The sequence below is a fragment of the Budorcas taxicolor genome, chromosome 21 (genome assembly GCF_023091745.1).
Source record: "Budorcas taxicolor isolate Tak-1 chromosome 21, Takin1.1, whole genome shotgun sequence".
NCBI classification, from domain to species: Eukaryota; Metazoa; Chordata; class Mammalia; order Artiodactyla; family Bovidae; genus Budorcas; species Budorcas taxicolor.
The window spans coordinates 34,785,751-34,811,498 of NC_068930.1; the positions used below are offsets into that span (position 1 = coordinate 34,785,751).

Consider the following 25,748-nt stretch of genomic DNA (forward strand, 5'->3'; position numbering starts at 1 on the left):
TTAAAACTCTGTAAAACAAAACGTATCTGTAAGCCAGTTTCTGAGCCCGGCACTGAGAAATGCATTACATTGCCTAATCTTGGTAGCAGCCACTTAACCTTGAGTGGTAAGATCTGCAGTCCTGGAGACGCTTTTCGTCAGCTGCCTTCCATGTAAAACAGCAGGCCTCAGCATCTTTTTTTAAAGGCTGAACCACCTCTTAGATCTTCTACTGAGTAATTGATCAAAAGGATATCTATTGTTATCAGTTCATTTCAGAAGTATGATAACCCACATTATTGTACTTTTTCAGTTTAAGTCACAAGCTTGTTCTGGTTCCCCAGTGTCTTTTTGATTACCTGTCCTTAAAGGATTAGCTTTCCAGATTGATAGGATTCTAGAAATTCCTGGTTAGAAGAGGTGGCATTAATCCAGCCCAGTTTTCTGCTTGGTGCATGTATCTCTCAACAACCCTGTTTAATTCATTCCGTTAACATGGAGTACTAACATGTTCCTGAAGAGTGAAAGATGGATAAGATGGTATCTTTGTGCTTAAGAAAGCACACAGTTTAGTAATGGAAAGGGAAATTTAATATAAATAATTATTAACTGTGATACAAGAGTAACTGTAAGATGTAAGGAAATGCTGTATTATATGTTACTGTAAGGCTGACAGAATACCCAAGGAACAACGGATTGGAAGGGAGTCAGATCACTGGAGAAGTTGTGGTTTAACTCCTTAGATAGCAGAGATGTTTGCTGGTTTGGTCAGGCTGGAGCTGGTCTGGAGTTGCTGTACAAGCAGTAGGCCATCCTCGAGTTCAGGCAGGGGACTGGGCAAACCGCATCTGGTGGTGTGGATGTGTACGGAGACAACAGGTACTGGAGAGGGCAAGAGTCCTTCAGGGTCATGGGACATATGGGGGCTTGCAGAAGCAGCAGCTGCTCATTGTGTGACCCTCCAGGCAGTTTTCAGGGAAAGTGCAGGCAGTGGCAGGGCAAAGGCTGTTCTGTGTGGAGTTTCTTGATCCAGGTACTGGCACAGGCAGGAGTCTTTCAGAGTGCATAGCTGCCTGGGGGCTCTCAGTGCCCATGTTAAAGGGGGGCTGTGGTGATACTAATAAAGGTGCATGTCTGCTTTTTTTATAAACTGTATAATAAAATGTGTCTGCATTTGAAAGATCTGTATAACTCAGTGAAACTTTATTTCTCAAAGATCTTCATTGCACACAGTGAGTAGACATTGATGGGACTAGATAAGAAACAGATAGGCTTACTTCATTCATTTTTGAAAAAATGTCGGCCAGATATCCATGTTTGAATAACCAGAGTTTGTCAGTTGTTGTTTCAAGTAAAAATAGTATTCTTTGGGGAAACTGGCTAATTTAGCTTGTAATTCAGTCACACAAGTGTTTTTCCCTCAAGCAACTATTGTACTTTGGTTTTGAGCAGAAATGCTTTTATATACTTCATTGTTGTCACACAGAACATTGAGACTTGACCTCAGTGATTGAGATTTAATACAATTAATACTTTTTCCGCTTCATCAAGGACATTCTTAAGCGAACCTGGTATTTTGTATGAAAGTGAACAGTACAGTGAGTACAAGTACAGTTGGGTGCCATTGCTCTGAGTCCTGCTAAGGCACCAGTAGTTTTATCCACCATTGTTTTTGAACCTTCAGTACATTTGTCAAAATTGTGGAAAAAGCAGATAATTTAGGGATGTTGCCTAGATGCTTTGGCATAAGCATGTGGGTGGATGGTGGTGCTGTTTACTGAGCTGTGGAACACAGGAGATGATAGTAATATGGGACAGGGCAGAGGGAAGATCACTGAGTTCAGTTTAGGTACTAGTGAGCTTGGGCACATAGCAGTATTCAAGTAAAGATGTTTGTGAGGCAGCTAGCTGCATGGTTCTGGAGCTCAGGAGACAGACCTGGACTGCAGGAGAATATTTTATTATTACTGTGGAGATAGTATGTTGAAGCCACAGGATCAATTGAAGCTCCTAAGAGAAGACAGTATGGAGTGAGAAAAAAAGTAAGCCTAGATATGAACTCTGAAGAACTACATTTGAAGATCAGGTAAAGGAAAGATTGAAGGCAAAAGGAGAAGGGGGCGTCAGAGGATGAGCCGGTTAGGTAGCATCACTGACTCAGTGGACATGAATTTGAGCATATTCCGAGAGATAGAAGACAGAGGAGCCTTGGCATGGGGTCCATGGGGTCGCAAAGAGTTGGACATGACTTAGTGACTTAACAACAACAAAGGAGTAGAGGTCGGCTAGGAAACCAAAACAGGGCTGCCAGAAAATGTTAAGAACTGTAAGGGAGCGAACAGTTTGCTCTCCTTGCAAGTTAAACTGACAGTCTCATAAATGCTGGCAGAAGACAAAACTGTTGGATCAGAGACAACGGATAGTTTATTACCCACAGCAAAACAGTGTGCTTGGTACCAGCATTTGTTGAAGAGGGTCAGGTAAAGCCTGCACACAAGGTTGTGTTAAAGAAGAAGAAATCTGACTTAGGGAACCCAGATCTTTTACAGTGGACGGTAGCATGCCTGCCCTTTGCTCCAGTAAGTGACACTATCTTTATCTCCCAAGGCTAGTCATTATATTAACATCTTTTTAAAAACAGTCTGGAACAAAGCCAATCATTGCTTCTGCTTGCAAGTGGTGCAGAAATGTGAGCTAGGAGACATGGAGAATGGTTTTGTGAAAGTCAGTAGAAAAAGAATGTTTCAAGGAGGAGGAAATTGTTAGCTTCGTTGAATATTATAGAGAGGATATTGGAATTCTAGTTAGAACTCTTTCATTGATATTTTGAGAAATCAGATAGGTCTGGGCTGAAGTATAGAAGTATAAGATGAAATGTGTAGGAAAGTGGACATTGGGAATATGAGGGACTCAAAAAACTTGGTTAAGAGTGAAGAAAGAAGTACTTGGAAACTGTGTATGTGTACTTGTGTACACAAGTTTGTATGAAACTGGAGCTAGGAACTTTAAATGCTGATGGGAAAAATCCAGTTGAAGGATAGAAAAGGAGAAGAAAGGTGAGAAAATTGTTAGACTCATCTCAAATGAGTCCTAACGTGTAACTGGGAATTGCATACAGAGCTCCTGTAGAAAGTTGGCATTTAGTAGGAGGAGGTCCATAGCTGCCTTCTTAATTGGGAAAGGGATAAATCCAGAGGTATCTAGGCTTATGTGTAAAGTAGGAAAAAGCCGAGGTAGCTACTCTCTGCTGTTAGGGCTCTGGAGTACCCACCTATAGATATACTTTAAGGATTAAATGAGGTAATGTATATAAAACATCTTTGATACATACTCCATAGTAGATTTTAAATGAATAACTATAGATGTTACTGTCTAAAAAGTTGAAGAAAAAATTGTATTGGTTTTCTGTTACTGCATAATACATTGTAAACCAAAAGGCTTTGTGGTTAAAACATTAAGTAAACATCCCACAGTTTCTATGGGTCAGGAATTCAAAAATGGCTTAGTTGAATAGTCCTGGCTCAGCATCTCTCATGAGGTTACCGCTAGGTGTTAGTTGGGGCAGCAGTTATCTAAAGGCCTGATGGGCTAGAGGATCTGCTTTTAATGCGGCCCATTCACATGACTGGCAAGTCAGGCTTGCTCTTGGCACAGAGGCCTCAGTTTTATTCCACATGAACCTCTCCTCAGTGCTGCTTGATTGTCCTTTTAACAGGCTGTCAGTTTCTCACAGAGTGAGCCCTCTGAGAGAAGAAGGCTGATGCTGAAATACTTGTAACCTAGCATTAGAGGTCATGCGCTGTCATGAACCTAGCGGTTATCATATATACTAAGGGAGGTGAGCCAGACAGAGAAAGACAAATACAGTATGTTATGGCTTATATATGAAATCTAAAAGAATGATACAAATGAACTTATTTACAAAACAAAAATAGACTCACGGACATAGAAAACAAACTTATGGTTACCAGTGGGGAAGGGGATGGGGGAGGGATAAATTAGGAGGTTAGTATTAGCAGATATATACTGCTATTTATAAATTAGATAAACAACAGGGACCTACTGTATAGCATAGGTAACTAGATTCAGTATTTTACAATAAACCATAATGATGTGTGTATGTATCTGAGTCATTTTGCTGTGTACCAGAAACTAACTCAACATTGTAAATCAACTGTTCTTCAATTCAACAAAAAAAGAAAAACCCACTGTCATCTCTGCCGTACTCTTGGTAACACAAACAGCTGATTTTCAGTGTAGGTTCTATGAGAGCATGAATGCTGAGAGGTGAAAATTACTGGTGTCATCTTGGAGTCTGGTGACCGCAGAGAGAAATAAGAAATAAATTGTTTTATTTGTAGGAGAAGGTGTTTGTTTGCTTCTTTCCTTGCTGTGGGCAGATCATGACAGATCTGCAAGTTAGTACTCCTTAATGACAAAATGTCCACTCTTAGCACACTCTTTATTTGATAATTGCTTTTTAATTTAATACTAGTTTTCAAATGGTAGCGTTAAACAATAAGACCACTGAAACTATAACCAAAAGAGTAGCTCTGCCCCAAATTTTTATTCTGTAGAGAATACTATTTAATTCTTTTGGTCATTTCTTTTAATAATCTCCTCCATATTATTAAATATCCTTGCTTATACAGCTGTTTCTTGATCTTTCAGTTTTAGACTTTGCTGATTTTTTACTGTGGAAAATGAGAATTTGGCTCTTTTCTTCTGCATATATACCATGTACTTCTTCCTATTATAGTTATAATTTTGGTTAAAACAATATTCAGTCGGTTCAGTTCAATCGCTCAGTTGTGTCCGACTGTTTGCGACCCCATGAATCGCAGCATGCCAGGTCTCCCTGTCCATCACCAACTCCCAGAGTTCACTCAGACTCATGTCCATTGAGTCAGTGATGCCATCCAGCCATCTCATCCTCTGTCGTCCCCTTCTCCTCCTGCCCCCAGTCCCTCTCAGCATCAGAGTCTTTTCCAATGAGTCAACTCTTCGCAAGAGATGGCCAAAGTATTGGAGTTTCAGCTTCAGCATCAGTCCTTCCAGTGAACACCCAGGGCTGATCTCCTTTAGGATGGACTGATTGGATCCCCTGCAGTCCAAGGGACTCGCAAGAGTCTTCTCCAACACCACAGTTCAAAAGCATCAATTCTTCAGCGCTCAGCCTCCTTCACAGTCCAGCTCTCACATCCATACATGACCACTGGAAAAACCATAGCCTTGACTAGACGGACCTTTGTTGGCAAAGTAATGTCTCTGCTTTTGAATATGCTATCTAGGTTGATCATAACTTTCCTTCCAAGGAGTAAGCGTCTTTTAATTTCATGGCTGCAGTCACCATCTGCAGTGACTTTGGTACTTATAACTATAAATATTCTCAACCAGTCCATGTAGTAAATTATGATTGCATCTCATTTCTCCTACAACATTGTATATTTTTTTCTGTAATTAATGATTGTCCTTTTTTGTTTGCTTAGTTTTCTGTGTCCTTATCAATAATTCATCTCCATGCTTTCCAGAAGAACTAAACTCCTGGTATAACCAAGTAATCTATCAGTGAATTTTTTTCCCTATCTCTTGTCAGCATACCATCTGGACTTCATTTTCTGCTGCATTTGAGGCTGACCACACTGTGGCTTACTTACAGTGCTGCCCTAGAAGAGTCTCTGCTCTTTCCTATGTTAGACTGTTTCCTAAATTCCATGATTTTTTATTCTCCACTTCCTTATTTTATAGACCATATCCTGATAGCTTCCTACAAAAGGGTGCCTAAGAAGTATGTTTTTGAGACCTTGACTAAATTTTTTTTTTTTTCATTTCTCACTGCTTGGCTTTTTTCTTTTTTAAAACTTTTTATTTTGTATTGGAGTATGTATAGCTGATTAACAATGTTGTGATAGTTTCAGGTGGACAGCAAAGGGACTCAGCCATACATGGACATGTATCCATTCTCCCCCAAATTCCCCTCCCATCCAGGCTGCCACATAACATTGAGCAGAGTTTTCTGTGCTGTACAGAGACCTTGGCTAATTAATTGATAGTTCACCTATTTACAGATTTCTAGGCGGAAAGTTATTTTCATGTGGAACTTTGAAGGGATTTTGCCTTCTGGTTTTCCACATGCCTCTTTCATTGTAGGCTACCCTGATTCCTCGTCTTTGTTTCTGATTGCCTTTTCCTTTTGTGGGCATTTAGTTCCGGCTTTCTCTGTTTTGCTCAGTCTGTTACCAGTCAATTAAGGACTATCTTCCAAAATTTTGGTAGCTTTGCTTCTGTTTCTTTGTTCTTGTGGGTTTATAACTTTCTTTACTGTTAACCCTAGTGGATTTCAGGAGAGAGTGGAGATAATTACTGGTGTTTATTTTACCGTATTTTGCTAGTAATCCGACAAAATGCTTTTTATGAAGATACTTGAAACAAAAAATATTCCTGAGGAGATTATTTTTCCAGAATAATTAACCAAAGTTAATTTTATGTATTGGCTTCTGTGATAATATTTTACTCCTTGTTATTTCCAAATGTTCTGTCGTAAAATGTCCCCTCTGTAATTCCTCTTGGTTTGGGGGGGGGGCTTCGTTATTTTTGATTGAGGAAAAATGGAAATGAATATTTGTTAAGTACTTACTATTTGTCATATGTTTGTTTGAGGATTTTACCTGTACTAGATAGATGATGAAGTAAGGTGTTCTTCACATCTGCTATGTAGCTGGCATCCCCATTTTAAATGAGAAAATGCATCAATTTGAGTCACTTTCCAAAAGTCATACCTATTGCAGATGGCAAAGAGTGGTTTTGAATTTAGTATTTCTGATTATGTAGTCCTTTATCCTCTTTACTTACAACTTTATTATGCTTTAATGTATTTGTGTTAAAATTTTCAAGCATAAAAGTAGGGAGAAAATAGCATAATAACTCACCATGTGTTTGTCAGTCAGTTGTCAACATTTGTCAATCTTTTGTTTCAAATATTCCACCTTTTTAAAAATCTGTAAACGTACTTCAGTATATATCTCTGATGTACAAAAGGACTTGTAACCAACAAAATTAACAGTAATTCTTTATTATGCTCTAAAACCTAGTCCGTATTCACATTTCTCTGGTTTAATGTGAATTCCCTGGTTTAGATATATTCTTATATAAATGTATAAATATATTCTTATATATTTATATAAGAAATATATAAATGTTGGTTTATTCACACAGTATCCAAATAGGGTCCACACATAGCACTTGGTCTTTGTGTTTCTTAAATCTCTTTTAATCAAAATATTTATCCTCTCTCCTTTTTCCATGCCATTTTTATGTTGAAAACACCAGGTTCTTTGTTCTGTAGAATGTACTACATTGTAGATTTGATTGCTGCTTCCGGTTCCATTTTATTGTTGTACTCTCTCCCATGTTTCTTGGTAACTGGATGTTTGATTAGATTCAGGTTTATTTATGTTTGTGTTATTTTTGCAAAGAATATTTCATAGTTGGGGGCTTGTATTTCTTGTTAAATCAAGAGGCATTTAACATCTATAATGTCCTACTTTTGGTGATGCTGAGTTGGGTATAATTGTTCTCAGCTTGATCTATCCATTATAAGTTCCCCATTCATATATTACTTCATGATTTTATCATCCACTTATGATCCTTGTATAGATCTATTATTTCGTTAGGTGCTTCACATTGGTGATTTTTCTAATTATATCACTGCCCTTCTACATTTATTAGCTGTAATTCTTCTATTACAAGAAACTTTCTCTTCTTAACTATTTTGTTACTTGAAATCAGGAAAAATGGGAATGACAGTTTATTTTCCCCTCTTTGTCAGTTTTCAGAGTATGCTCTGTAGCAAAAGAGTCATTATGAACTAAGAGCTATTTATATATTTGATATATTTTAATGTGTTACAGTCATTACTCATTTTATTGCTCAGATTGACCCATTAGTGTCCCTATTAGTTTTTGATAACTTCTTTGGTTTCTGATACCAAATGTTCCAGGCTCATTTTGTGCATGTCCTTTGCCAAATATGGAACCAATCATTTCTGCAAGGAACTCTTGTTTTTGTTTTTGTTTTTTAATGGGAAATAATATTTAGAAACAGCAGGCTGAGTTGCTAGCGGTTCATTACTATTGGATTGTCATCGTTTAGGCATTTTCATTGATCAGAGGTAAGCAATACATGTTCTTTTTAAAGAAAAAATCATGAATTTGTACTAATACAATTAAAATGTAAGGTTTTTTCTTTTTTTTTTTTAACTTAGCTACTCTGATTTTACACTTGTGTCATTACTCTCAGATCTTGGTTCCCAACCATAATAACAATGGTAAAAAGAAAGTAACTTTTTACTTTCTTCTCATATATATGAGAATTTCAAAATTGCAGATATCAATACTAATGACTGAATATAATTTTTTCTTTGTGGATCTTTCTGCCCCTAGTATATGTCCCGCTAGGTAGATGCAACCAAAATACTGTGTGGAATACATACTGAGTTTTTTTAGTTTATCTTTTCATTGTTCTTTCTTGGAGGGGTGTACATTATTACATTTTTAATATATAATATTTTAAGTTATATATAATACACTTAAATTATATAGTTTTTAATTTTATATTTAACACAATCATATTCTTATACTTGCTTTTTTACTCTTACTGTAAAGATATATGTTATAACATGGTTTTGCATTAATTTTCGCTTAATGATATAGTCTGGAGATCACTTCTTAGCTTTTAGAGATTATCATTCCTTTAAATAGCTGCATAGTAATCTATTGTGTGGGTTACCGTGGCTTACCATAATTCCTTAATTTCGTACTGATTCAGTCTTTCAGTACTAAGGAAATACTTTCAAGTGGCAAAATCTGTTGTGAGAATTTAATATGATCAAAAAATTTTTAAATATTGAAATTTATTTCTCTTGAGTATTCTTAAACTAGTAATAAGAGTTAAATGACAATTTTCATGAAATTAACTTTGCTCACCTAAGCACCCTGATTTATTTTTAAACCTTAACTATTTTTGATAAAGATTCTTTTAAATTTATTACAAACTATTTAACCATTTATTAACATAATAGAAATGTTTTCATTATTGTATTTATTCTAATTATCTGTGCTTTTCAGTTTTTCTGTGTCTTTCCTGAATTAAGTATTTGTCGATCTTATATGCCCAAGTTAGTGCAGCTCTTGTATAAAGGTTTTCTTTAAATAATTAATTTTTCAGTTATTTTATTAAAGTATAGGTGAAGGCTTTATCTCTGCTTTTTCAGGGCCTCAGCTTACATATAGGAAAGTCAAATTTATAGAAAGCCTCATATTAACAAGAATGGTGTTTCACTTCCTGTTTACTGGATTAAAACCTTTTTTAATATTGAAATATAGTTGATTTCCAGTATTTTGTTGGTTTCAAGTATACACAGAGTGATTCAGTTATATATATGTTTCAGATTATATTCCATTGTAGTTTATTATATGATATTGAATATAATTCCCTGTACTCTACAGCAAATCCTTATTTCTTATTGACTAAAATTTTTTAAATTGAGAAACAATACATCTGTGTCTTTACCTGACACAGATGTATTGCTATTATAATTTTTACAATATGTAGTAAAGATTATTCCCTTATTAATAGTAATATTTTCTCTTGAATCAGATGTTCTGCCTTACTCAATACGGGTCCTCTTGGAAGCTGCTGTGCGAAATTGTGATGGCTTTTTAATGAAAAAGGAAGATGTTATGAACATTTTAGACTGGAAAACCAAACAGAGCAATGTTGAAGTGCCCTTTTTCCCTGCCCGTGTTCTTCTTCAAGATTTTACGTGAGTAGTAGGTTTATTTTTCATGATGAATTTTCAGAGCGCTTTCTTTCTAGAATCATACTCCCAGATGTCTCTTAATTGTGAAGATTCATTTATAAATTTTAAAATTTCCCTTCTCTAAACTAAAGCTTCAGCAATATGTGAACCATGAACTTCCAGATGTTCAAGCTGGTTTTAAAAAAGGCAGAGGAATCAAATTGCCAACATCTGCTAGATCATGGAAAAAGCAAGAGAGTTCCAGAAAAACGTCTATTTCTGCTTTATTGACTATGCCAAAGCCTTTGACTGTGTGGATCACAATACACTATGGAAAATTCTGAAAGAGATGGGAATACCAGACCACCTGACCTGCCTCTTGAGAAACCTATATGCAGGTCAGGAAGCAACAGTTAGAACTGGACATGGAACAACAGACTGGTTCCAAATAGGAAAAGGAGTACGTCAAGGCTGTATATTGTCACCCTGCTTATTTAACTTCTATGCAGAGTACATCATGAGAAATGCTGGGCTGGAAGAAGCACAAGCTGGAATCAAGATTTCTGGGAGAAATGTCAATAACCTCAGATATGCAGATGACACCACCCTTATGGCAGAAAGTGAAGAGGAACTAAAAAACCTGATGAAAGTGAAAGAGGAGAGTGAAAAAGTTGGCTTAAAGCTCAACATTCAGAAAACTTAAGATCATAGCATCTGGTCCCATCACTTCATGGGAAATAGATGGGGAAACAGCATTAGACTTTATTTTTTTGGGCTCCAAAATCACTGCAGATGGTGATTGCAGCCATGAAATTAAAAGACACTTACTCCTTGGAAGGAAAGTTATGACCAACCTAGATAGCATATTAAAAAGCAGAGACATTACTTTGCCAACAAAGGTCTGTCTAGTCAAGGCTATCGTTTTTCCAGTGGTCATGTATGGATGTGAGAGTTGGACTGTGAAGAAAGCTGAGCGCCAAAGAATTGATGCTTTTGAACTGTGGTGTTGGGGAAGACTCTTGAGAGTCCCTTGGACTGCAAGGAGATCCAACCAGTCCATCCTAAAGGAGATCAGCCCTGGATGTTCATTGGAAGGACTGATGCTAAAACTGAAACTCCAGTACTTTGGCCACCTCGTGCTAAGAGTTGACTCATTGGAAAAGACCCTGATGCTGGGAGGGATTGGGGGCAGGAGGAGAAGGGGACGACAGAGGATGAGATGGCTGGATGGCATCACTGACTCTATGGACATGAGTCTGAGTGAACTCCAGGAGTTGGTGATGGACAGGGAGGCCTGGCGTGTTGCGATTCACGGGGTCATGAAGAGTTGGAGACGACTGAGACACTGAACTGAACTGAAACTAAAGCAATGTGTCTCACTTGTGAAGTCAGAGCAGGAGAAATATCGTATGACATCCCTTATAAGTGGAATCTAAGAAGAAATGATACAAATGAACTTAGAAGCAGACTCAAGATACTTAGAGAACAAATTTACAGTTGCTGAGGGGAAGAGATAGTGAGTTTGGGATAGACATATGCACACTGTGTTTGAAATGGATAATCAGTAAGGACCTAATGTATAGCACATGGAACTCTGCCCAATGTTATGTGTAACCTGGATGAGGGAAGTTTGGGGGAATGGATATATATACACACACACACATGCATATATATCCCTTCACTGTTATATATCTGGATATATATATATATATCACTGGATATATATATATATATCACTGTTATATATCTGGATATATCCCTTCACTGATATATATCCCTCCACTGTTCTCTCGGCTATATTCCAGTGCTAAATTAAAAGTTTTTTCAAAAAATTAGACGCTTATTTTCTTGTAGCCATTTATTTTTTCATCGCAGCACTGTTTATAATAGCCAGGACATGGAAACAACCTAGATGTCCATCAGCAGATGAATGGATAAGAAAGCTGTGGTACATATACACAATGGAGTATTACTCAGCCGTTAAAAAGAATTCATTTGAATCAGTTCTGATAAGATGGATGAAACTGGAGCCGATTATACAGAGTGAAGTAAGCCAGAAAGAAAAACACCAATACAGTATACTAACACATATATATGGAATTTAGAAAGATGGCAATGACGACCCTGTATGCAAGACAGGAAAAAAGACACAGCTGTGTATAACGGACTTTTGGACTCAGAGGGAGAAGGAGAGGGTGGGATGATTTGGGAGAATGGCATTCTATCATGTATACTATCATGTAAGAATTGAATCGCCAGTCTATGTCTGACGCAGGGTACAGCATGCTTGGGGCTGGTGCATGGGGATGACCCACAGAGATGTTATGGGAAGGGAGGTGGGAGGGGGGTTCATGTTTGGGAACACATGTAAGAATTAAAGATTGTAAAATTAAAAAAATAAAAAACTAAAAAACAAAAACCCTGCTACTACCTAACTGCCCACTTGTCACTGCAATAGGCTACTTGTCCTAGCCAATAGGCTACTTGTCCTAGCCAATAGGCTTCTCAGACTTAATATATCCTAAACGTCATTGCCCAGTCCTCTCACGTATTCCTTTTCAGGTTTTTTCTATCATAATGAATGATGCATTTTAGAGCAAAAATCTAGACGTTAACCTTCCTTCCGCTCTTTCCTTCATACGTAATCCAGTCTATTAGCAGGTTCTGTGAGCTTTACCTTTGAAGTACACATGTCCTGAATCCAAATTCTTTTTACCATCTACACCTCCATTGTTCTGATTCTAACCCCGTTCTCACTTACCTGGACTGTAATAGTCTCTGAACAAGTGTCCCTGCTTCCACACTTGAAATGGATAGTTTTATCTTTTCACAGTAGATGAAGTGACTTGGTTAAAAAATGTTGATAAAGTTCATATCATTCCTCCATTCTCCAGTAGGCTTCCATCACACTTAGAATAAAATCTGAAGTCTTTACCATAGCTTGAAAGACTTTGCCTAATTTGGGTGTCTAAGAATTATTTATTGGAAGACTTAACCATTAGCTGAGTTTTGAAGAAGGCGTAAGAGTTAGCTAGACAAATAACATTTTCTTTACCCACTCACCTCTATCTGGTTAATATGTTACTTCTCTGTGTACCCTGTGTATGCTGCTACTGTAGTACTTAAAATACTCTTCTGTAATTGCTACTGTATCTTCCCTACAAATTCCTTGAGAACAGTTACTCTCCCTTATTTAGCCTTGTACCTTTGGTGTCTAGCACCTCAAAGTCATTTGGCAAATGCTTGTTATATAGTTGGCTGGAGATACGTATGCAGATACAGATCTATCTGTAGATTCCTATGGTTAGTAAATAACTTTGGAGACAAGGCACTGGGAGTGAAGGGGCTGGAGCTGGGGAGAAGGGAGGGGATATCTTAAAATTTAAGACAAGGGTAAGGACTCCATCAGCAGTTTCTTTGAAGTTATCTTTGCCTCTAAGAATCATCTGTTGTATTATCTTTGGCACATTACCTTTTAGCACTCAAGTTCTCAGACAATATTTAATATTCTCATTAAAGTAAGCTACATGTAACTTTGGATACATTATCAAACATGAATGCAAACTAAAAAGGGATACTTTTTAAATTTAAAAATAAATAAATGCATTTAGTCACTTGAGCATATATAAAAGAAGACTTAGAAGTTAATTGTTTCTTATTTTTTAGTGGAATACCGGCAATGGTGGATTTTGCTGCTATGAGGGAGGCAGTGAAAACTCTTGGAGGTGACCCTAAGAAAGTCCATCCTGCCTGTCCGACAGATCTCACGGTTGACCATTCCTTGCAAATTGACTTCAACAAATGGTACTTTAATACGGATATTTATAAAAACAGACATGCAAGTTGATTGCCAGCCAGTCCGCTAGGAGTATATGGTATAGAGGAAAGGGAATAGAGATAATTTGTGCCAGAGTAAAGTTTGCAACATTTAGTACTGACTAATATACAAAAAGAAAAACTGGTGAAAATTGATGGATTGGTGAAATTTATATTAAAGTCTGAGTTTAAAGTGATTTTCCTATTTGTGTATTTTGCTGCCATTTTTATAGAAGTGTACAAGCCTAGAACCTGTTTTCCAAAGAGTGAGTATCTGAATAAAGCCTTCATTTCCTTTTTGTTTTTTAATTTCCCTTCCAGAGAGACTCTAAAGATATGAGCCATGGATGTCTTTAATTATATTAAATTGGTGATTGGAAACACTGAGCTTACTACACTTGTATTTTCCACTGAAATAAATTTTCTTACATTTAAATGATCCTTTTGATCAAAATCAAACTAGAGAAGACATGATTATGTTTTCATGCACCAGCTTATTTAGCTTCCCTGGAGTAATGGAATAAGACAGTTTATTAAAGTTTTTGCTGTAGGTTAAACTCTGGATCCCAGATTCTTTTAAGTTGTTAGATGGGGGAAAAGATCAGTTTTGCTACTTGCCAAAAGTTATTGTAGGAAAATGATACTAATGGGCATTTAGAATTATTTTTTTAGTTGTCATAAAGTAACTCCCCTCCTTCTTTTTGTAATCTGAGATTTGCTTTTGAAACCTGATTTAAATACTTCAACCTTTGAATAACATTCAGTTGTTACTTCCAGATAGCATTGCTGGTGTGTGCTTTTTGAAGAGCTAAATTTCTGTCACTTTTAAATGGTTTTATTTTGTCTTTCTTTTTTGGAATGATAGTGCAATACAGAATGCTCCAAATCCTGGAGGTGGTGACCTACAGAAAGCAGGAAAGCTCTCTCCACTTAGAGTGCAGCCTAAGAAGCTTCCCTGCAGAGGCCAGACTACCTGCCGAGGATCGTGTGATTCTGGAGAACTAGGCCGAAACTCAGGAAAATTTTCTTCACAGATTGAAAACACACCCATCCTTTGTCCTTTTCATTTGCAACCAGTGCCTGAGTATGACATGTTTTTTAAAATATTTGTTAGTGCCGAGTTATTTTTCAGTTCTCCTTCTCCTCCTGATCCCAGTTACATTGCCTTCATATTTATTGTGCTTCCTGTTGTACTGAAAGAAGCAAAGATAACTAATATGGTAGTCTCCAAATACCATAGTCTATTTCTGTTTCTTCAGAAGAAAACTTTAAGAATTTTCTATAAATATATTTATTTTTTATAACTAATGTAGGCAGAGATATATCTTAAACTAGTTTTTTATTTTAGTGAATTTATACCATCACTCACATGCTTATTATTCATTCACATTTCTTTTGTAGAAATCCCTACTTATATTTTTAGCTTTATTTTCCTTCTAGGAGATTTCTTATTCTTTCTTATTGCATTGGGACCTCTGTGTTAAGAATATTCTCATTATCACATGTCACAGACTTACTGAGCTATTTTAGATAAGCAGTTTCCTAAATGGTACCATGGAAAGTAGTAAAGCAGCCTGGAAAAGAATCCTATTCTTAAGAGTTGGTTAAATTTCCTACTATGTAATTTTTTCAAAGTAATAAAAGCTCTGTGATATGTTTTCATATACTGTAAAGTTTCCAAAGTCTTCAAGAGTTATGTTGTTTGTCCCATTGTTATTACACTGTCAAATCTTTTAAAGGTTAGTTAAAAATAACTTAGACTTTTTCAGGTTTAAAAAATTTATCAAATATAAGGTATGCTGCTGCTGCTGCTAAGTCGCTTCAGTCGTGTCCGACTCTGTGCGACCCCATAGACGGCAGCCCACCAGACTGCCCTATCGCTGGGATTCTCTAGGCAAAAATACCGGAGTGGGTAATTTAAGGTATAGGTTAAGGATATTATGAACGCATATTTCATCATAATTGCCAGATAGTAACATTTAAGTCATTTGTCCCTAAACTGGATCTTTCAAGTTCTAGGTGGTTCTCAGTTTTGTGCTCGGTATTGTTATAAAACCCTGGGTTATAAGTGACCTCATATGCTTTTCCTAAGAATTGAGTATAATCTGTGGGTCCTTTGCTATGTCAGTTCTATGTAAGTATTCTATTCCTCTTACCTAATTTTCCTGGTTTTTAGGGACTTGTTGAACTTTTGAGATTGATGTCTCTTGTTTAGAAATTAATTTTCTGAAAAGGAAAATTTATTGATTCAAAAAACCATTGATTTTTCTTGGTTATCTTTTTATAAATGGTATGAAGCCCTAAGGTGGTATGTTTTTATTTCTAAAAATCCAATATGGTGTAACATTTCTGTTTAATTTCAACTCTAAATTGTGAAATATTAAGACTAGATATTATCTCTTGCTGTATGAAAATAGTAACTCTTTTCACGTGCTTTAATGCATCAATGAAGTATTATAGACAAAAAATGGAGGGGTAGACAGTTCAGAGCATACATCTGGCACTTGAAATCACTGCTTAATTTGGAGTCAGATTATGAGCTAATAAATGTTTGTATAGTACTTTGTAGCTTTCATGTACTATGGAAAGGTAAAATAATTGGAATGGCTCTAGAAAGCTTTGTTCCCTGAGGTCCTAAGAAAATCTCATTAAGATCTGCTATGGCTTCAGATGATCACTCAGCAATGAATTATTAATCTTTGTTTGAAAAAAAGTTGACAGTTAAACAATTGTAATTATTTGGACCCTGGAGAACATGTATAATTTAGGTTATATTGATATTCTAGTCAACACTTAAATCACCAGCTGGCAGATGAAATAAACAACTTAAAGCTGTTAGAAATAATTTTTTTTTAATATCCGTTAGATAAAAATAGCTTCCTAAAAATGGCAGTATGTTTACTGCTTGACAGTGAATTGTTTTTATCTCAATTTAAATAATTTATAGAAAATATAATCCATGTAAACTAAACTACAACTTTACATACAGTAGAACCTTCCATTTGTGGTGGGATGAATACAAGATTTTTACCCAAAACTCTTTTTAAACTTATAAAATGATGTTGTTTGTCACTGCCGCATAGTGATAATCAACAATCATCTCCTAGTTAAAGTGGTGTAAGCGTCAAGTGGGTGGAAACATACACACTTATTGTATATTCATTAAGGTAACTACTCTCCTTTTTCCTTGCACTAGAAAATCCAACAAAGCTTACCATGCTACTTGTAATATTTTAGCCAGATCTCACAGTGATGCATGTTAAGTACAGTTTGGGACACTGGTGTGGACGTGGCTTAAATATTAAGCCCTTGCAATAGCTTTCTGGTCCTATTTAAAACAGAACTTCATTGTTGAAAAGAAAATAACTGATTCTGAAAAGTCTAGTAAATTACTGTTCCTAGAATTTTAGAAACGTGTTTGTATGTAAGTGCATAAGAATGAAGACTTAGAAACATGACAGCTCTTTTCTATAATACATAGATTTAATGCCAGCTTTTTTTCTTTTTAGACCTGAAACAGTATTAAAAAATCAAGAAGTAGAATTTGGCAGAAATCGAGAGAGGCTTCAATTTTTCAAGGTATAAATGATTTGGGGGAAATTGTTTTAATAAAGTTTATAAAATATTGAAAGGTACAATTTTTTTATATCTGTAGACCAGAAAATATTAAATATTAGCAGCAGAACCCTTTTTTACTTTTTTCCTTCAAATAAAATCTTAATCAGAAACCCTAGTATATAATAAAATATTAAAAACAGTGGCTCTAGTTCAGGTGTGCCTGCAGAGTCTTCTACTTGAGCCTTCCCCTTTTTCTGTCCCTGAGAATCCTTGGAACATAGTTGAAAGCTACTGTTTATCTGGACTGTTAGAACATTATTCTTTGACTTTATTTTGTTTGAATAATCTGCAAAATGAATACATGTAGATTTAGTATCTGCATATTTGTTTTTATGTATTGTAAACTTTGACCATAGTGAACATTGGTAAAATATTTTCCATTTCAATATTTATTTATATGTTAATTGTGAACCGAATTCAGATATATGTTAACAGTTGATTTCTTAAATTTGAATAAAATATAGTGGAGTTCAAGAGTTTTTAAGAATGTGGCTGTAATCCCTCCTGGAACCGGAATGGCTCATCAAGTAAACTTAGAGTATTTGTCAAGAGTGGTTTTTGAAGAGAAGGACCTCCTCTTCCCAGACAGTGTTGTTGGCACAGATTCTCATATAACCATGGTGAATGGTTTGGGGATTCTGGGGTGGGGTAAGTAAATGACTAAATACATTTAATTCTTTTGAGAGAGGATGTCAGGAACATTATAAAAGAAAGTAAATAGCAGGGTCTTTATAGCCTATTTGAGGCTGTTTTTTCACCTATAACAGTTAACAACAAAAATTAAATCTAAATTCAAGTGTTTGTGGACAGTGTGGCGTAAGAGAGAATTTATGAGAAGAAAAGTGCACGGTGACCAGCACAGCACTGCTGTTTGTGGCGTGATGAGTGATGGTGGTCGGGAAGATCCCCTGGAGAGAGGAACGGCAAGCCACTCCAGTATCCTTGCCTAGAGAATCCCATGGCCAGAGGAGCCTCATGGGCTACAGTGCAAGGGGTTGCAAAGAGCTGGACAGGACTGAGCGATACACACTTTCACTTTTCTAATGATGATGATGTCTGTGAAGGCGATGTGGCTACTCCTTTGTTTAAAGTCCTTCAAGTGGCTTTTCCTGGCCTTCTTTATAAATCCAAATTTCTTCACATTTTTAATAGGGTCCTTGGCAACATCGTGCCCCTAGCCATTTACCCAAACACATCTTAAAGGCTTGTTTATTTCTCTGAGTAGGCTGTGCTCTTACACCTCACGGCTTTGTGCCAGCTGTTCCCTCTTTCAGAGTGCGTTTACGCTCTTCGGGTTTTTTAATTGTTGGCTTTTAACTTCTTGAGGTTGACAGGGGCTGGGTTCTATTCATATCTGTATCTTGAGCATAGTACAGTACCTAGCATTGGAGATACTAAGTGTTTTCTGAATTTAAAATAATGGTAAAAGTAAAATTTTTTCAACCTTGTGAGTGAAGTCATTCTTTTGAGAAGACTTGAGTTTCATATCTACAATGATAGCATTATAGCAATTCTGTGTAAGGTACTGTGTTAAGACAAACTCGTGAGACTAGAGATTTAGATGTTGGAAAAATTTTTTAATGCACCATACTCATATACCTGTGTTTATTACATTAGGGGTTGGAGGCATTGAAACAGAAGCAGTTATGCTTGGCCTGCCAGTTTCTCTTACTTTACCAGAGGTGGTTGGATGTGAATTAACTGGTTCATCGAATCCTTTTGTTACATCCATAGATGTTGTTCTTGGCATCACGAAGGTAAGCTAAAATCTTACTAGCTGTATAACTCGGTAGACATGATTTTGTTTTGTAAGTAGAAGAGCCCCATGAGAGCAGGTATTTCAGTTTATCACCTTATGCTCAGCACTCTGGTGGTGGTATTAGCTTTGTCATTGTGGTTGTCATCATAGTAATACTTGATACTGGTAAGTACAAAGCAGTTTGTTGTGTCATTGTTCCCTTGAAGTGTTAACTCGTTTATTCTTCATACAAGCTTATGAGATTGGTACTGTTAGTATCCTCATTTTAATTCTGAGACACTGTAAGGTTTAGTGACTTAACCAGAGGGTCATAGGGTTGAATATTAAGTATAGAACAAGAATTCTAATCCAGGCAGTCACGTTCTTAAGTCCATGCTCTTAACCATTATGCCTTATTGCCTCAGTAAATACTTGTTGCCTACTTGAATTCAAAAAAATCACACTTAGGAAATGTCTAATTGCATCTCCTTTAATATTTAATTGAATCATTTGTCTTCTGGAAACTATTACTGTATTAGATAGTACTAAAAACTGTGTGGAAGTGTCAAATTTTCCTGTTGACTGTTTTAACATTTTTATAGTTACTTTGCCGTACACCTGAAACTAACGCATAAATCAACTGTATTTCAATATAAAAAGAAACTATAGAAACTTTTTTTCTGAATTTTTAAAATGCTGGCTGCATGCATTTAATACATGTAATCTAGGTTTTCCTAAAGACAATAATTTGTAACTCTCCACCCTAAATTTCATTTTCACTAACTTTATTGTTACGATTAAGTCCCATTTCATTAAATGAAGGAACCTGGCAAATGTTCCAAATAGAATTCATTTTTGGATCCCGGAGTTTCAGCATTTTGGGTTAGATTTCTGGGCTGAAGGCTTTTAGAATACTCCGCAGGGAAAGAAAACGGTATTGCCTCCTTCTTACCATTTAATATTGATCCTGCTTCCCTAATTAGAAAAAAATTGACATCTTGCAGAAATGATTGACTCAGTGTATGGTAACAAAAGATCAAGAAGTTAAATTGAGAATTGAAGGATTATTCCTAGAGGAAAGGAATAGCCCATTATGTTTTTAGAAAAACCAATTCTTTTCCTTCGCATATCCTGAAACCTAATGGTGCTTTTTAGATTCCTCTGGCTATATTTTTTCTTAACAGTGTTATACATCTACTTTAGACATTTTTGCTTAATGATAATGAAAGTTCAATCTATATGTGTGCGTACCTTTTTGAATATTTTGTCCCTTTTTTGAGGTCCTGTTCTAGTCATATCTTTATAGAATTAGTCATTATTTTTCAAAATGTATATTGTGGTACCTCATTAATTTGGTGAAAGCAGCATTTGACTTGGGATTTCTAATCTATATTGCTCTTATCATCAAAAATAAAACAGTGAAAATAAACATCTTTCTTTTAGGGTTGAGTTTCTGGATCTATAAAAAAGTTAGGGTTAAATGATCCTTAGCACTTCTAAAATGTTAGAACTTAATATTATTAATAGATTGAATGTTGTTTCATACTTAGTCATTGTCCTGGGCACACTCCCTCTGCCATTCTGCAACCATTTTACAATTCAGAAAAGGTGGGTAGCTGTTTTGGTTGCGGTAATAAAAATAATTTTAGAAGGAATTAAGTTTGAAGCCACATGTTAAATTCTATCAAAATGAAATTTACCTATAATTAATGATGCTGTCAATATTTGGACCAGTATTTGGAATTTGAAGAATCTTTATAGCAATATATAATTTTTTAAATTCAGATACACAGTTTCATCAATATATTAGTATTTCACTAAATCTAAGATGCCTTCATTGGCTAGAAGCTAAGAAAAAAAGAAGACTGCCAGTTAGCAGATATATAGTAGTCTATGGTGTACCCTGATATCAGAGACATTTTGAATTTTCAAGTGCTTGTTTATCCTACTAGTGACTGGACTACTCTTCTATTGACTGTTTGCTTTTAGCTGGAAAACCAGAGTGAGTTGATGGTTCATAAAAATAACAGAGGACCTCCATCCTTCACTGTCACTAGCAATGGGTTAAAAATTAGATTTTATGGTTTTCAGAGAGTCCATGCTAATTTTGTATGTGTTTCTATCTTTCTCTTTATATAGCATCTCAGGCAAGTAGGAGTGGCTGGAAAGTTTGTTGAGTTTTTTGGAAGTGGAGTTTCACAATTATCTATAGTAGATCGAACTACAATAGCAAACATGTGTCCAGAATATGGTGCTATCCTCAGCTTTTTCCCTGTTGACAATGTGACATTAAAACATTTAGAACATACAGGTAAGATGTAAGATCACTAGGAAATATTTACAATAAATTACTACCTTGTACATGTTATTTAATATTCATGATATGTTCTTATTTTGAAATAGCAAGTTTGAAATAAACTGCATCAGATGTGCTTAAAGAGTGTTGTGTCCTCAAACTCTAGTCCACTGTGACCCATTACAACAATTTAGAGAAATTATTCTAACTGCTGCTCTTTGCTTCACTTTTTCCCCATAATAATGGATACCTTCACCCTGTTAGTGATCAGACTTTGCAGTTTAATGGAAGTTATGTTTTCCCGCATTCACCGTTGTTGTCTTCTACATCCAGGAAGAGAGGAGTCACAAGATTATTTGAGAACCAGTGCTCTCTCTAAAGAATAAGCAGCACTTAATTTTGTGAAAAACAGCATAGGGTTACAGGTTCCAAATTCTTTTTGTAGCCTGATTGACTGAGAACTTTGACCACTCTTCTATTGACCATTTAATACAGAAAATACGTACAAAACGAGAGTGTGTTGGTTTTATAGACCCCTGGTCTTTAAAAGTCAGTCTCTGTATTTTTCAAGAGGTCATTACTAAACTATTGATACTAATCTCTAATCATAGTATGTTGGGGAGATATGTTCTAGTATTCAGTTTGGGGGCGGATTATTTTAAGTTTTGAATCAAATGGCAAAATGGATGGTTGGTTATTTGAAACCTTGGAGGGAATGGTCCTCATAGAATGCAGAGTTTTCTCTAAACTGTTCTTTGGGTTGTAGAGTGGTTCAAGAGAGAAATGCCTCATTCTTCACATTAATATGAGTTAATGTAGTAATGACTATCACTGAGTAACAAATTGTCCTAAAACTAGTGGCTTAAAACAGCAATAATCATTTATTGCTACACAGTTTTAGTGGATCAGTAATTCAGACAGGGCACACAGCCAGGATGGCTTGTCTCTGCTTCATGATGTCTGGAGCCTCAGCTGTAAGACTTAAAAAGCCAGGGCCAGGAGTCCTGAAGGCTTGTTCACTTGCATGTCTGGCAGTGAATGCTAGCTGTCAGCTGGGAACTTGGCCGGGACTGTCAGCCAGAAGACCCATATGTGGTTTCTGACGTAATCTGGGCTTTCTCTCATGGTAGCTTTTCAAGGGTTAGTAACCCGAGAGAGGAGGGTTGGGAGAGAGAAAGAGGCCAGCTAGAAATCACATTGCCTGTATTTGAGGAATGAACATATTTTCTGCCTCTGTCATATTGTAAGAGAACATACATCTTGGGATATAAATTGTTGTGGCAGTAATTTCTTAACATCTAAATATTTTAATTTTTGGAAGATCTTGTTAAATCTCTCTGCTCTGTAAAACTATTCTCTCATTTACTTTATTTCATTTTGACTGGTACACTAATGTTTTTTGTTGTTTAGGGAAAGTAATGAATTTCATCTTTCATGGTGGGTAGTAATTTATTAGGTTCAATTTCGTCACTGGTTTTTCTCTTGGAAACTATTTTTGTGAGTATTCTATAACTGGCTCAGTATTTTTTATCTTGTCTGTGATGAGTAGCTCTTTTTAAAAAATAATTTATTTGTGTGGCTGTGCTGGATCTTGGTTACAGCATTCAGGATCTTAAGTTGCAGTGTGTGGGATCTAGTTCCCTGACCAGGGATCAAACCTGGGCCCCCTGCATTGGGAGCATGGAGTTTGAGCTACTGGACCACCTAAGTGATTGAGTAACTTTTAAAAGGGGGTTCCGGTATGTGTTTTATAAAGTAGAGTGTTCATGAAGAGTGAAATTTTTGCTATTGTTATTATCAATTTATAGTATCAATATTATAATATTATCAATTTGTAAAGAAATCTATTCTGAGTGCTTAGTTACAAGTAACATTTGTTTCTTACTCATCATTGAAATTCAGCATCCTTATTCCCAAAGATTCAGAAATTCCTGACAGGATTTTTGTTGTTTTAATCGTCTTTTTAGGTTTTGACAAAGCCAAACTCAAGTCAATGGAAGCATACCTTAAAGCTGTGAAATTGTTTCGAAATGAGCAAGATAATTCAGGAGAACCTGAATATTCCCAGGTATCTACAAAATAACCCACCAAATAGTAGTTAAGACTGTAAATTCTAGAGCCTGCCCTCCTGGGTTTGAATCCCAGCTCTAAGACTTACCAGCTATGCAACCCTGGGTACTTGTTTTAGCTTCTTTGCCTCAGTTTCCTCATCTCTGAAATATGAAGATAGTATCTACCTCATAGGATTTTTAAGAGGTTAAATGCAAATTCATTATAACAGTTTTAAGAACACAGTAAGTACTCAATAAATGATAACTATTATTATTTAACAAGAAGATAGTTATGTGACCTTTAATGTTAAAGATATCTTTATAGTCTAAGCAAATGTTTCTCTGTTGGAAATTTCTATTGAGGTAGGTAGAATTTACTTGCAGGAAAGTTTTAATAAAATTCACTTTCTAAAAATGTGTCAGGGATCTAAATCAGGTTGGTGTTATCATTGGTATGGTTAACTATTTTAAGCTCTTTTTTGTTGGGAAATCCATTTTCTCTCTTAGCTTTAATTTCTTCATAGCTTGTATCCCTGCTTCATAGCTTGTATCTATTAAATTGTATAATTATTTGCCTGTCTTTCCCTTGCCAGAATACAAATAGGCTCCATGAAGACAGGAACTTCACCTGTTTTGTTTGGCACTCTATCCCTAGCTCCTAAAAAAATGCCTGGCACATAGCAGATGTTCAGTAACATGTTAGGTGAATTAGTGAATATATATAGTTATATTGAATGCTGGATAGAACCCATCGGAATTGAATTTGTGGGACATTTGGGTAAATCTTTGAACTTCTTTGGTTATTTTCTGGTCCCTTTGCTCTGTTTATTGAATCTAGTGCTTTGTCCACATTTTTTTTAGAGACATAATTAAAGGAAAATTTTTGGTGGTATAGTGAAATGGGATAAATTTGTCTATTAAAAAACTTGAGCATATTATAAGAAATAGAATTAAAATTCATCAGAATGTTCATTTCAAGAGAAATTCACATACTAAAGACACAGACTAGGATCACCTGGGTTGGTGAAACAAAGGTGTAAAAAAAGCAGATGTTTCAGTTGTGATGAACCAGAATAAACAGGGCTGTTAAATAATGATAAAAGCCATAGTGAAGAGAAATTTAATTTGAATCTATTATACCAAATGAAATGTATATAGGAAAATGGTAGAAATACCAGAAGAAATTAAACGGAAACCTAGCTGGGAGGTGGGATCTTTATAAAATATGACTTAAAAAAGAAAAACAAGGAATAAAAACATGGTCTGCAGAGGCCTGGCTAGCTAGACACACTAGAACCAGGATTAGCAAACCCCTTTTTCTGCTATGTGCCCCCCAGAACCCTCTGTAGACCAGACTTAACATCATGCAAGCTGAGAACAGAAAAATGTTTACCAAGGCTACCCATGTTATCACAGAGTAGATAAAGGATGAATTTGGAGATTAGAAGCAATAAAATGACAGCTGGCACAAGCATCTACTTTGTCATCAGGCATCTGTGAAGACAGTGTTATCTTTGTTGGGGGGTGGGGAGCATTTGAGAAACAAAAAATTTTATGTAGACTGTACAGTTGGCATTGTAGTTTGCATACTGGTCTACTAGTCTTTCAGCAAATTTTCATACATTTCATAAATTAGGTTTTAATGTATTTATTTCTTGGGAGTGTATGTCATCATTAAAACAGATTACATTAAAACAAATATGAATATACTCATTCTGTATCAGAAAGTAGTACTCAGGTTGGAATCTGTACTTATGAATTCTAATTCCTTTTCTCCCTCTTCTCTCATTTCCTAGGTGATCCAGATTAATCTGAATTCAATAGTTCCATCTGTCAGTGGTCCAAAAAGACCTCAGGATAGAGTTGCTTTGACAGATATGAAAAGTGATTTCCAAGCTTGCTTAAATGAAAAGGTAGATTACCTTATTTGCCAGTACACTTTGTGCTAAGTAAGTAGTCAGGAACTAGCCGGATGGTCTATGAACTCAGTCTGCTGCTATATTTTTATATATGGCACAAACCAGCCGCTCACTCTTCTTCTGTCGAAAGTACAAGTCAGTCAGACATCTTATGAGGTTGTTCCCAGATTCACTGTGAGGACCAGAGGTTGATTGGGTATATTTAAATAAAAGTTTCAATTAATTAAAACCTGAGTTTCTTAGTCACTATAGCCTCATTTTAAGTTGAATAGCTTCATGTAGCCATGGCTCTGGTATTGGACAGCATAACAGTTCAATATTTGTTTATATCATCACAGAAAGTTCTGTTGGGCAGCAGTGGTCTAGACTTCCTGTGATTTCCCAGACTAGGAAAAAACTACCATATTGTTGTAATGACTGTCTTTAAATCTGGTAAAGTAACTGAATACCAGGTGACCTCTTGACTTTTGGGGTTTGTACTTTCCGTCTTAAGAATCATGGCTTTAATCTTGTCACTTTCTCCATTTTGAGA

At 35.9% G+C, this 25,748-nt stretch overlaps 1 protein-coding gene across 1 annotated transcript in view; it reads left to right on the top strand.

Annotated features, from left to right (window-relative positions):
* IREB2 (iron responsive element binding protein 2) overlaps positions 1-25,748 on the top strand; it is a 48,701-nt gene that overhangs the window by 8,443 nt on the left and 14,510 nt on the right. The window contains exons 3-11 of the mRNA XM_052659632.1: positions 9,637-9,802; positions 13,445-13,582; positions 14,460-14,678; positions 17,104-17,173; positions 17,677-17,860; positions 18,830-18,969; positions 21,090-21,261; positions 23,214-23,314; positions 25,094-25,210. Of these exons, the coding sequence (XP_052515592.1) occupies positions 9,637-9,802; positions 13,445-13,582; positions 14,460-14,678; positions 17,104-17,173; positions 17,677-17,860; positions 18,830-18,969; positions 21,090-21,261; positions 23,214-23,314; positions 25,094-25,210 (1,307 nt within the window). The remainder of the gene's footprint in view (positions 1-9,636; positions 9,803-13,444; positions 13,583-14,459; positions 14,679-17,103; positions 17,174-17,676; positions 17,861-18,829; positions 18,970-21,089; positions 21,262-23,213; positions 23,315-25,093; positions 25,211-25,748) is intronic.